General features: G+C 33.6%; 1 protein-coding gene across 6 annotated transcripts in view; it reads right to left on the reverse strand.

Annotated features, from left to right (window-relative positions):
• The window catches only part of EPHA7 (EPH receptor A7), a gene marked incomplete at both ends in the record, with an annotated part of 164,618 nt that overhangs the window by 92,247 nt on the left and 57,410 nt on the right, over positions 1-14,961 (reverse strand). For all 6 annotated transcript variants that reach the window (XM_079716484.1, XM_079716483.1, XM_079716482.1 and 3 more), the window contains 2 exons: positions 12,764-13,099; positions 13,919-14,074. In XM_079716484.1, the coding sequence (XP_079572610.1) occupies positions 12,764-13,099; positions 13,919-14,074 (492 nt within the window). The remainder of the gene's footprint in view (positions 1-12,763; positions 13,100-13,918; positions 14,075-14,961) is intronic.

Below are 14,961 nucleotides of genomic sequence, written 5' to 3' on the forward strand. Positions count from 1 at the left end.
AGGTTTGGTGAAATAGCATCATGGCTTTCTGTTTGTTGTTTATGCAATTTTTAAAGATAAAGGAAATGTGACTCAAAATAAAAGGTGAAGGCCCCTTAGTATTATAATACAGAAAAATAGCAAGAATAAAGTTTCCAAACTTTTAGGTAGTTCTCCTACATTTTTATAGATGAACACATGATATGGAGCATAATTTAAAATGTCTGAGGAAAGCAAAGAAACTACGGAGAAAAAGAACTAAGGAAACAAAAAGCATAACATAAAATGTAACTATACCTATATATACTTAATTTTATATGAAGAAAAAATATATTAGTATAATAATTAAGAATTAAGCAACATTTTATATTAAGAATCTAAATGCATAGTTTATCTTAACAGAATTAACATCTTTTTTCTTATGACCTCTATTTCTGAGATTATCGAGTTCTCAACAATGAAATATATGTGAGGCAAAATCTGGGTTCTTAGTGACGTCAGGGATGTGTGAAAACAGGATGAGATGTCAAAACAAGGAGAAAACAAGGTTTCGATAATGTATTAGAAAAGAACAAAGGCAGTCTTTTTTTCAAACAAAATTCAGACTCATAATCTATCTTAGAATCTTTACTAGTCTGATAAATGTTGTATGAAATCAGCATAAAAAGTAATTACATTTCAATTCAGCCAACACTGAGCACTTATGCCCCATATGTCATCGTGTGAGGCTTTGTTTTGAACCATGACAAATATGATCATGACATTCTCTACCCCAAGTTGTCTATCAAAATTGTCTCATGGTTTGAAACTGTTAAATTCAATGGACTTTCTTCTGTCTCCATTCTATTGACCTCCTGTGACATTTGATTCTATGACCAACTGACTCAGGAAATTTTCCTTCTTTGGTTACTGTGACAGCCCTCCTATCCAAATGGTCTGGGTACTCCTTTTTGATTTTTGTCATGTGCTTTGGATATTCTGCCAGTTCTCTCTCAAACTTTTAAATTCTAGCTCCACCTCCTCTTTCCCCCAAAAGGCTATTCATTAACTCACCATCTATGATTATCATTCCCAAACCTATAACTTTTAAGTCTCACCAATATCCTAAAATCCATTCATTTAGGAATGTATATATGCTCATAAAATGTATGAAGTTAAAACATACATATAGATATAACTGTCCATATACATGTCTGTAGATACATCAGATCACATGTAACAGCCTAATGTAACCGGAGCTAAGGGTGTTGTGTTTAAGAGTATTAGCAACATTTGAATAACCTATACAATAGGGATATGGCTTAACCAGTATCCTCGCATTTGTTATCATATAATACATGACTGCCATTATGAATGCTATGCTCAGTGTTCTGCATCTTTCTATATGCTGAGGTTATGATCAAATATTATTAAAATTTGGGACAATAATTATCTGATGTCAACATGCTGTGGATAATTAAGAACTGTGTGTGTTAAAGTTACACTAATTGTTTTTCATGGATCTTCTCTAGTCCTTGTGTCTTAAGACAAGGCAAGCAACCACAGGACTGCATTCACATCTCTTCCCCGTGCTTTGTCACAGAACATATATCATGCACTCTGCCTTCTCCCTGATTATTTTGTTAAGTTGCAGCAATTATCTCTCCCTTTGTGACTGACTCCTTTGTAAATGGAGTGCAGGAAATTTGGATAATTTTTCCTGGGTTTTTACCTCTTAATCCTTGTTTCTTGCTTACAATAGCATAAAGGGAACCAAAGTCATAAAACAGTTTGAATTGAAACAGGTAGCAATCAGGCTTTTGCCGTAGTAATTGACAGATGTGAAAAGCAAGATCTTGATAGTGTTCCCTCCTTCACCCTATAACTTAGACCGGTTGGTTAAAACTGTTAATGATTCTCTTGGATCAATGTCTTTTCCTTGTAGTTCTAATTTACTGCATTGGTTGATTAGTACAGATGTTCTTGTGGATGGTTCTGCATCATTCCACCAGGTTGCTTGTCTGAATCAAATTTGCTCCAATTCATCACCAGCGAAGCAAGGAATAAAATAATCAACATTTACTCTCTTTTAACACTGGTACTGAAAACAGAACAACTAAATGCTTGTCAATTTAAAAACTATCTCCTACCTGTCTCAAAGTTATGCCCCTCAGCTCATCCAAGGCTTAAAATGATGTGTATAGTTAGGTGTAGCACAGTGTAGGAGATGGGACTGGGTGGAACCTAAATATGTACTTCAAATCCATTTTTTTTAATTGAGGTATAATTGACATACAATATTATATTAGTTTCACTGAATGTTTATCGTCAATATCATCATCATCACCACCACTACCAATTCACATTATATATACTTGTCTATACATGAATAATGTATGAATTACCATCCACTGACTTTTCATTCTCCGAAATGCAGCTTATTGATTTCTTGCTCTTAAATGAAGTTTTTCTGAAACTGTGCCTGTCTTCATAATGCTATTCCTTTGGGACAATGGTTATGACAGTTTGCTCTATAAGAACTAAGCAAACAACTCACAGATCAAAACCTTTTTGTATTGTGGAACACCACCAAGTAAATCAGGTAACCAGTTTTGGTCAACTAAGGATCAACCAAAAATCACTTCTTGATTCAATTTGTATTGAAAATCTTTCACAAACATGTTAGTTTGTATTCTTAGCAGAGTAATCTTACTACACTACATACATTTTGCTGTTTTATTATTTATGATTATGTAATACCTTCAGAAAAAGAGAATGGTTTCAATATATATTGACCCAGGACTGTAACCTGAAAAAAATTTGCATATTTTACATCAGTCCCTACTGTTAACTTGTTTTTTGTATCTTTTTCTCCCTAAAAGTAAAGAGCAGGTGGTCTGGTTAGTCACACTTCAGTTAAAACAGATTTTCTATATCTCCCTTGAACAAACTTCTTGAGTTTAAAAGTAAAGTAGCTATTTCATTATAAATAATATTCTAGTGGCTATATTTTCAATTATCTATAATCTCTACAAACTGAGAGTAGCAAAATGAAGGATCTCCTATTAAGGACAATGCATATATAATAAGAATTACTTTACATAATTCCATCATTATGGACTATTCCAAGATAATGATCCTAATGGGCAGTCATATTTTTTGAAGAGTCTCTTTAGAGGAAGCTTAAGTTTAACAAGTTACAAATTTAAATATCCAAAACATATAGTTATAAAATTTTTTTCACTAGAAAATCCTGAAACTGCAGTCACTTCTTAATCATGTAGAAATTGCTAGTTTAAAATTGTCAAGAATATGACAAACTTGCTCAAGCTTGAATATTCAGGGACAAAACTCATAACTTATTTTGTATTGAATGTTCTGCTACCATCAGTGTAGCACCTTCTACAATTTATGAGATAATGAATTGGCTCTGGTTTAAAAACCAGAATGTTTTTAATGTCAAAAGCAAAATATTACTATTGGTCTTTCTGGCACTTACTAATGCATTGCACTAAATAAATTTAGTACTTTTTGATGGGGCAAAATCACAGAAATGCATAAAATGCCTACAACTCCCACTCTTTGACCTATTCACAAAAATGTGTTCATGCCTTAGCTGTCCTCGTGCATATGGAAAATAAATACTTTCCTTCAAAATAATAGGATGGAACTAAACTATCTCAGGGATGAGTATTTGTATTATTCTACTCAGGCTTCTATAATAAGATACCATTGGTTTGGTATTTAAAAAAAAACAAATTAGTTTCCTCAGAGTTCTGGAATCTGGAAGTCCCAGATCAAGGTCCAGTAGGGTTCAGGTTCTGATGAGGCCTCTCTATGTGGCTTGTAGATGGCCACTTTCTGGCTGTGTACTCAGTGATCTCTCCTCACTGCATGTGCATGGAGAGAGAGCCAGTTCTCTGGTGTCTTTTACCGTAAGGACACTAATCCTGTAGGATCAGGGTCCCAACCTTATGACCTCATTTAACCTTAACTACCTCCTTTCAGTCCCTATCTTCAAATATAGTCACACTGAGGTTAAAGCTTCAACATAAAAATTTTGGGAAAGACACACTTCAGTCCACAGCAGTATTATAACTGAGTTATTGCACAAGTCAACTCTTTCTTCCCACTTAAATATTACCCACAAAACAGCAATTTTGAGATCAAGAGTTTAAGAAAAGATTAAGATATATTGAAATGAAAACACAAGAGATTAGAACATACTAGATTTCTTTGAAACATTAACAAAGTCTTTCCATTCAATAGTATGCAGATCAACTTGTCACCCTGACAACATAAGCATAGATAGTTCACTACAAATATTTATAAAATCAGAAAAGGGTGGATATGACAACTTACAAAGATACTGAGACTGGAGAACAAGAAGGAGGGATGAAGATGAAGGTGTGGGATGAGAACATGGGTGCTTACAGGCATTTCCTTACATATATTTTAATCAAGAAAAATCACAGAACAGCCATGTGCTATAGTCTTAAGCAGTTACAAAACTACACAAAGGAAAAAACTATTAAAATAAGCTATAAAAAGCTGGTGTCATGTGCTTAAAATAGACAGGAATAAAGACACAGACCTACTAGAGAATGGACTTGAGGATATGGGGAGGGGGAAGGGTAAGCTGTGACAAAGCGAGAGAGTGGCATGGACATATATACACTACCAAACGTAAAATAGATAGCTAGTGGGAAGCAGCCGCATAGCACAGGGAGATCAGCTCGGTGCTTTGTGACCACGTAGAGGGGTGGGATTGGGAGGGTAGGAGGGAGGGAGATGCAAGAGGGAAGAGATATGGGAACATATGTGTATGTATAACTGATTCACTTTGGTATAAAGCAGAAACTAACACACCATTGTAAAGCAATTATACTCCAATAAAGATGTTAAAAAAAAAAAGTAGTCCAAAAAGAAAAAAGATAATTTGACCTGCAGGTTTTCAAAATATGAAGAATTCTAAAAGTTTTCAAAATTAAATGTGACGTGTATCTTAATATTTCATAATAAGATTATTTTAAGCTTTTGTTCTAAATCTCTACTTAAATACCAAGTTATGGATAAAAACTCAGTTTAAGATTTTAAGTATATCTATAGCTTTAAGAACAAATCACAAAATTTTTATACTTCAAATCATTATCTTATATATTCATTGTATGATTTAAATAAAGTTATAATGCATTTGAATTTAACTAATCCTTTATGTATTAATCTTGATAATCTTAGAAAGTCTCTTTACAGGACAATAAACAATGAATTTATGAATTTAACTCAACAAGTTTACTAAGCATGTACCCTGGGCTTAATGTGTTACAGAGGCTAGAGAATAAGACCAAAGATGCCACTGTTTCTTTACACTGTGAATTCTAACAGGGAAGACAAACATTTCACACATAATATGTGAAAAATATTATAAGAAAATGCATGAGATACTTACTGTAAGATCAGATCACAAAAAGACATAATTTTCTCCCAAATTTTCAGTGTGAACTTGGGATGTGAAGATACTGTGTCGGCATATAGGCCTTTACATGTAAAGTGATCAGCACATACTAAATAGTCAACAAGTAGTCACTAATACTTGTTATCAGTACTTATACCACATGGTTGCATTTCCTATAATGAAAATTTTATTAAAATAGCATCCAAAAAATCTTTTATATATATATATTTTAATTACTGATCACTGAAGAAAAATTGTAAATGGATCTACATGTATATTTTTAAATTAGTGGCATCACAAAAATATTTTATAAAGAATTAAATTTCACTAACATAGTCTAAAGCTCCTACTTGCAAAGCAAATCACATAAATTTCTAAAATGTCATGCCCTCTGGTATAAATTAGCATGACTGAATTCTGCTATGCCATTCAGATACATCAGATTTATAAAAAAAACTAGAAACAGAAATGCATTTTTGAATGGTTTACTGTTAAAGGAATCACATTCAGTTGATTTTTCTGCTGCAGACTGCATAAGTGTGTGTATGTATGTATGCATGTTTTAATAACATTGACACTATTTCCACACATTTTTTGTCATTGTTGGGTTTTTTTTTTTTTTTGCATTTATATCTTGTTACACCTTATGGCAATAACTGCTTTTAATATTACTCAGTAAATGTTCTCAAACAAGAAAATATTATTTTCTTAACATTACGTTCCCTTAAAAAATTAAGAAATCTCAAAATATATAAACTTAAATGGAACTAATTGGTTTTCCTTAAAGGACACATAATTTGATGGCCTACTATTTAAAATCATTGAAAAGAGATGATCTGAGTTAACTTATGAGAAAAATCTTCACAGTTGAGTCACATTAATAAATGTGAGTGAAGATATTTCAGACAAATACAGGAAATGACTTTTGGTATTCTCTTTTTTGTAGAATTTTGCTTATGTATAATGTTATATCATATAACTCTATGATTATATTTCATTTGGAACATTATGTAAACATCACAAATCTAAGTAAAGGGAATACTGAAGCCAATCTTAATTTTGACAGAGAAATAAGATTTGAAATATGATTTCAAATATGATTTGAAAACGTAAGGGAAATTAGTCCATTAAGATATGAAGGGTTATTTCTGAAGTTTCTTAAAGAAGGGCAATAAAATCATAGCCAGGAGGCAAATACTATAGTTACCAATGCTCCCTCTCAGAGATTATGTGTGTTATTAATATCCTCGGGAAACAAAACTTCTTAGGAGGTCCCCTTTTCATTGAAGAGTAATTTATGACCAGACCATTAAATCAATCTGCAAATTCCCATGTAAAGGATTTTAGAGCTAAATTCTTTAAGATAGAAGTCCATGATAAGATTACAGAGCATAATAATTCTGAGGTAAGGGGTATACTTGATTACAATAATCTGGGTTGCCACTTTATAATTTACCATGTGACACTGGTAAGTCTAAGCTTCAACTTTTTACCTGTAAATGGTATTAATACTTGTTTTACCAACTTTATAAATTTACTTCAAATTTGAATGATATAATATGTATATAAGTGCTATATAAACCATTCACCCCTACACAACAAAATTGATGATGAGAAAAAGAAAATAGTTCTTTTTGAGAGAGAGTCTATATGATATCTTTGTAGAGAAATTAAGAAATTTTGCCTCAAAATGCCAATTTTGCTGATACTTTCTCATATTTTCAGAAAATGTTTTCTATATATCTGTTTTCCAGAGGAATCAAGGCTAAGCAGGAGAATTTTTTTTTTTTTTAAAACAAACTGCTATATGGAATACATCAAATGTTCTGTGGAAGATACACAAAAGTTTAAGATGTAAACCAGGGTCAGTTCCATAACTCTTCTGTTCAAAAACATCCAGTTCCCACTATCTCCTCCCCCCATTAGAAAGGTCTTCTTTCCTAAAAATAAACTTTCCCATTAGTTCTTCCCACAAATCTTTATTCATCCAGTTGCTACCACTTATTCTCTAAACACACTCTGAACTTTGCCCCTTGTATCCTTTGGCATGATTTAACTCTATGTAATGGATGTTATAATGGACGGTCCCCATTACCCTTGGTGAAGGAATGAAGAACATATTTGCTAGCTGCTGAGATAGTTGCACAAAAGCAAACCTCAGTTCCCTGCCGCCCTTTAGAATTTCCTTCTCTGAAAAATGACATCTTCCTAGAGGAGCCTGCTAGAGGAGTCTGCAGCCAGTGTCTGTATGACAAAGAGGTATAAAAGCCTGCCACTATCTCTTCAACTTGGGACAATCTGAAGGTCCCTGATGGGTGGAGAGCTTGCCATGGAGTTGGCAGAGAATCCCAATGAGACTGCGTTATGGCTCAATTTCCCTTCTGCTCAGTCCTGCTCCCTTCCTTTCTCTTCAGATGGTGCTGATCCCAAGTACATGCCCTAACACAACTCCTGCAAGGAATCTGCATCAAAGTGTCTGCTTTCTAGGGAGCCCAATTTGGGAAATCATATCCTCTTTCAAGAGGTTCCAGTTTTCATCCTTAATTTCTTCCCAGTGCTTTCTGCAGCATTGTAAGTCATGGATCCCATTTAAAATGACAGTATCTGTACACATATTACTCAGCTATCAATAATTTGCAGTCAACCTTGCACTGTGCAATGTATAGTTTGTACTGTATTATGACTGTCCATTTAATTATGGACATAAGATGGGCTCTTAGAGGTCTTCTGTCCCAGACCTCTCTGTTATTTAGGAGGACTACATGAGTCCACAGACATTGTGACTCAACTTGACACACTTTCCGTGTACCTGGTACATTTAAAAAGTACCAAAATTGTATTGTTTTCAATCACTTGTAACCCTTATCATTACTTCTATTATTATCATTGTTGTAGTACAATAACACACTTACAAAAACAAAAACACTTTGTTTTTATTCTAACAAATATAACAGGTATTAAGCTAAAAGCTCAGTTTTTTTTTTTTACAATATGAGGAGTCAAGTAACATGATCCCATTTCAGGAGAAAATTCAAGTTAAAGAGGTGAAATAACTTGTCTAACATGAAGTTATCATGTCATCAAATATCAAATCCTATGCCTTTTCCATTCACATCTGAATGTTTTCACTCCCGTAAAATCATTTAACTTTTCTTGTGTGTGACTAGTTTCCTCACTAGAATTAATTACACGACATTTGGAACAGAGAAAGAATTGTGTTAGATGGTGAAGACAAAAACATAACATGATTACTGACCTGAAGAATAATGACTAAGTTTCTTAAGTCTGTTTGTGGGAAAGACCACATATTATAATTTTATATTATGTTTTCTAAAAAATTTAAAAATTATCTAATTGTCTAAATGATCCCACAGTGAAGGAAGGTATTACAGATAGAGACAGTAATTTTCGGATGACCTGTTTTTACTAAGTTTTCTGCAGCCCATTTTGGTGTGTTAATGCACTTGATCTGTGGAAGGAATGTAGTGGCAATGATTATGTTTTCATGGTACAGGTCCACCTGAGGGCCTAGAATATGACTCACTTGTCCTCCTTCTGGCAAAACCATATCCATTCTAAAGTTCTAGATTGATTGGCATCTTTTCTGTGAGGACTCCCCTTTTTTCCACAGATGGAATGAATCATTCCTTCTTTGGGGTTCTGTATTTTGTTCCTAATTTTGTCCTATAGCATGCATCACATTATATTCAAGTGTCCTATCATTAGTTGTATAAATAAATATACATCTGCTATAGTAACAGCTCCTCATAAGGATAGGACCATTCTTTGCCTTCCTATCTTCAGCATTCTGCACAGTGCTTAACATATACTACTCAGTACAGTTGGCTGGGTTAATGTTTTGAAAAGTAGCATTTAAATAGTTACCACTTCAGAACACGTGTAATTATTTGGAGCCTTCCACTGTAAGGAAGAATGAAGATCATAATGCCATAAGTCAAATGTATGTGCTTTCCATCTTACATATACATATATATATGTGTGTGTATATATATATATATATATATATGTGTGTGTGTATATATGTATATATATATATATATATATATATATATATATATATATATATCTCCAATGTACCTAAGTTTAAGCTGTGTGACTTCACCCTTAATAGGTCAGTATCATTCCTAACAAAACAGCAACAAAAAGAATACATTCCAGACACCTTGTGTAGGTAGTATGTTCCCAATAAGTAAATACAAAAACTATCTAAATATGAATATCACGTATTAGGCTTCTCTATAAACATCTCATCTTAAAGCTAATTATTGGTTTAAATAAGAACCTCAGTCTTAAGACAACTTGTGCCTAGATAAAAAAAAATTAATTTCTCCCTCCTGCAATGTTATAACACATAATTGCCAATCCTGGGCCTCGATTATACACCCCACCCTGGACACATGGCAATAGGTAAAGATTTTAGTGTGTTTTGCCTTGACAGGTTCATAAAGAGTTACATAAAAAGAGGATTAATCAGCATTCATTACGCTACTCACTGCAATAACATTTTTATGAAAATAAAGAGTTTTTAAGTTTTCTTCAATATCTCATTTAGCAGGATAATGCAGGAAGATAGATACCATCTTATCTCCATCATACTCCTGTAGAACTTTAGCAGTCCACCCAACAGCACATACCTCATAAGTGGCAGCAGGGCTTGGGGTACAGGTCTTTAAACACCAATAACCCTACTCCTACCCTGAGGAAAGGACGAGGGGGTCTTCAATGTACTTCCATTTCCACAAACACTGGTATGGGGGGTCCTGAGCTCCAGACTCCAAACTTAATAGAAAAGGAACTACAAAGTACACACTACCTTTCAAACACTGCCTGATGATTTTCCATCCTTACTCTCTCTTCTTGCCCAGACACATGCAGATTCTTTTTGTACTAGGCATCAGTGGATTGCTGATGAGCAATAACTGATAACTGACCAGAGATCCTTAAATTCATTATTGAAGTGACTGAAGCATAAACTAGGTGAGAGGTGATGCTGTTTGATTAACACAGAATGAGAATTTTAAGGATCATTGCAGGTTTCCATGGATAGTTATAAACATGGACAAAGTTTCAAATCATTTCCCCCTTAGAAAAAGCAAAAATATTGACGATGGGATGGGGGGAATGGGTACAAATTTAACTGAACAATAGTCACTAACATATTCTAAATTTCCTCAGTTAAAAAATAAATTAAAACTTTAAAAATTACCACAGCTTGCTGCCTTATTAATGCTTTTCTTTTTGAAAGCAGAAAAAGCTGAGTTAAGTTCATGGGTTTTTAGTATTTGAGATGTAGTTGGGACCAGGCAATTGTGAATTAATATTTTAATATAAAAGTACAAACCTAGTTTGCTTTTTAACTTTATTATATTTATTCTTTTAAAAATGTTAATAATTTTACTGAGGTATCATTTTCATACCATAAAATTTACTCATTTTAAGCACACAATTTAATAATTTTTGGTATATTTACATAGTTGTATAATCATAGCAATCTAATTTTTGTACATTTAAATTACCTCCCCCCCAAAACCAAACAAACCTAGTTTGCTCTTAACTGGAAGAGAATCAAGGGCCAAAGCCATTTTACATAACTACTATAAGACAGTTGATTCAGGAACTTGTGGAATATCTATGACCTATTTAGGCTGTATAGTATTAACCTGAAAAATTAAACAATGAACATTTAAAGATCATGGAAATAGATCCCCAAAGTGGCCTACCTGGCAAACTCTATTTGTGGTATCAGTTCAGTATCTTTAGGTTGTATTAAAAAATAAATAAAAATATCCCTTCTTTTACTTATTATCAGCAAGAATAAAGTAGTTATTCTAGCTCATCAGACCTAAGAGTTTTTATTAATGGTTCCAAAGATAGCTCTAGTGTCATAATCATGAACCTAAAATGTTTCAAACCCACTCACTGTAACGTTACAATGACAAATTTCAATATAAAGCAAAACAAGTAAAAACACCTACTAACAACAGCATTATAAAAGAGTGGCAAATGGTGTAAGGGTAAATAAAATGAATCAATCCAAATATCAGTTAAATGAGTTGCTTCTTTTGTCCAATTTTTGAAGATCTAAAAATTTCTATGTGGTTTTACCTCCAGACTTCAGCTTTTATGTAAGAAATCTGATTTGCAATAGCCTTTTAAATAAACATCAAAATAAGACCTTTAGAATAGGAACCCACTAATCTGTTCAAAATGGTAAGCATGAGACTATATGTATAGGCTTCATTGTGCAGATATAATTTAAATAGGTAACATTTTATTAAAATTGGCATAGATATGAAGAATAGATTAGTCTATGTCCAGGAATTTGGGATAATATTACTGTTGACAGCTAGCCAAAGATCAAGAAGACCTTGTTATAAGCTTATTATGATGCTTACACAACTCAGTACTCCAGTGCAGGTCCAATTTTATTAATGACGATGACATAGCACTTGGCTACTCTGACTACATAGCATCATCCTTCAGCAGCAAGAATTTTCAAAAGTTTGAAAAAGCTCTCAATTTCTGGAACTTCTCCCAGTAATAATATTTTTCTAAAGGTTTAGAAAGTCTCCAATTTTTGAAGCTTCCTTCCCAATTTATATTTTCCAAAACCTACTTACCACAGCAAAGAATGACCAAGCAGGGCATCTTAAATGCCAATAAGAAAATAAGCGAAAACTGCTTTTAGGCTAAGCTACCAGTTCACAATCATCATGATTATTATATTTCTTAATTCATTTATTTTGAAAGCCTCATGAGATCTCTCAAGTACTTATTCCAGTACTATAGACATAAATATGATCACAAATCTAGTGAGGAATGTAAAATTCCCTCATGCAAATTTTAAGGCAGACTGGCCACCTATTACAAATATAACATTTTATGTGGTAAAAAACTGGTTGACACCATGTGAGACGCTGAAGCCAACTCCTTCATTATTCCTAATTATCCTGTAGATTTTAATCATGAGCACGTAGCACACAAAAAGGTAAATTAAAAATGCAAGAAATATCCTACATCTTATTTTGTCCAATATTTTCCCTCTCCTCCCCTAGATCTTAATAGAGTTGGTCCTCTTAGAGCAGTCTTAATTGGTTTACAATTTATCCCCTTTTCTTTCTCCTGCCAGATCTCTGGAGGAGATGTTAATGAGTCTAGTAATGGTTTAACAGGCAACAGAAGAAATAGCAAAGAAAAGCGAAAGGTGTGAATAATCAACAAGCTGGAATAATCAAGTTCTGTAGAGCCAAGTTAACGAGATATTCAAGCGAGAGACCTCACTTATGTAGTCACATTTTTCACTTAGTCAAGACAAACACAAAAACATACCTGCTTGACCTGTGGTGACACTAACAGCCGCAAAGAGCCTCTGGGATCGACTTAAGTCAGAAACTCCATTTACAGCTTCAACTTCAAAAGTATAATTAGCGTGGGCCAGTAGGTCCATGACAGTGACGTAGTTGTCCTCTAATCCAGTCTGCTGGGGCATGTAGCCAATGCTACTCCCACAGGGAATGCATTCACCCTGCTCCCAGCTGCACCGCTTACACAGTATTCTGTAGGTCACATCGTTTCTTCCCCCATTGTCTGCAGGTGGACTCCATTCCAAGCTCACTGTGGTTTGGTTGATATTGAAAATGAGGTTCTGTGGGGCAGACGGAGGCCCTTTGGAAATCAAAAATAAGCAAATAAACAAAAATAGACAAAAAACAAACAAAAATGAACTAAAGGATCCATGTGAGGCATTAATCTAGTGGCTCAATCACCATACAGAAAGCTACTTGAAACGCTCTCTTGCACATAAACATTTCATTACCTTTCCTAGAGAAACTGAATAAAAGCCTTCTTGAATTCACTTGGCAAGAGGCTTTATTTATTTTCTATTTAATATGTCAAAATGAAAACAGGATAACAACTGTCTTTGTCCTTTTGCCACGGTCTTTAGCTATTTTTCTTCCAAGCTATTAAAAAAGAACAGTTAATGCACCTAAAAAAACAGTTGTGCAGTTGTTTAAAAATATTTTGCCTTTTAACCGTATAACAGAGAATACATCCATTCATTCTTAATGTGCTCAAGAATGATTTATAGTAATGTCTGGAATTGGCTTTGGATTTGAGTCTCTCAAACATTCATTAATTGAAGCACCAAGATGTAAGATTTGCCTTATTTAGTGATGGAATTTTAATTCAGAAACCATTACTTTTTAATAACATTTCACAGCCATGCAAGACTCAAATAAGTTTTACATTTTATTTATTATTCCTATTGAATACATGTGTAAAACAAGATTAAAATGCACTTTGATCTGGCAAACATGAAAATTACACTGATGATGATGTAAGATGTATCTCTTTTATATTATTGTTTAGCCTCATCGGTTTGTGGAATGTACTCATAAATTTCATGCCTATCTCAATGATGTCACAATACTACAAACAAATGGAAGGGATTTGAAAGTCCTAATTTTACAATTATGAACTTACTTGTGCACGCCACATATGGTGGGTCAGATGGAGCCCTGTAATACCCATCATCACAGTCACACCTTGAGGAGCCTTCTTTATCAGAAAAACTGTGGGTTGGACAACGAGAGCATTGAAGATCTTGAGAGGAGGATTTGTAGAACCCACGGCCACAGGCTGGGAATGCAGAACAAAGTGAAAATAGAAACATGAGAACAAACAGACCTTCTTTAAATTTTAGTAATATTTAGCAAAGAATAAAATGTGAACTTTGGTTTCCAAATTTGCTATCACCAGACTCAATAGAAACCTAGATTCCAATAAGAAATTTCTAACATATTCTTTTTATATCTGTTGTCATGTTTCCTGGGAACTAATTTAAACCATAAGTCTCTAATTATATGAAACAAGAAGGGAAAAACATGCCCTTTATGGTAAAATTCTGTTTAGTGTATATCAATAACCCAATTGTATAATACTGTATTTTAAAACAAAATAATAAAGACCAAATGATACAGCAAACTTGCACCTGTAGTTGGCATCAGTCCAAAGTCTAGAGCCCAAAACTAAACACAAGCATAATTTATTTAGATAAAATCTCAGGAGAGCTAATTCAGGGGAACTTTGATTTCAGTAATAATTAACTTGCTTGTTGATTCACATTAACACACTTCAAAGTTATGTTTTCTTAATCTAGTATAGCTATAAATTAAGTTTTTATGTGTGAATTTGGTTCATAGTGAAAAATATTAAACTAATTTTATCACCTGACTACAAATAATAGTGATGTAAAAACTGTCATCTGAAAATGATAGAAATGTATTCCCCCTCACACCCTGCAATTTTCAGAAAACTTCAAGATATAATTTCAACCAATTTAAGCTCCAAGGCAGGCTGCTTTCCACTAAGCGAACTTCCTTGTTACTAAAAATAATGAAATGAAATCCTATGAATAGAAGAAACCTATTCTGCCTGAAATAAGGAGAAAGCCATCAACTACAAACAGGTGATAACCATTTCTCCTCTGCTGGGAGAGGTTAAGATAGTCACACTAACACAGCAAC

Source organism: Hyperoodon ampullatus (genome assembly GCF_949752795.1).
Source record: "Hyperoodon ampullatus genome assembly, chromosome: 12".
NCBI lineage: Eukaryota > Metazoa > Chordata > Mammalia > Artiodactyla > Ziphiidae > Hyperoodon > Hyperoodon ampullatus.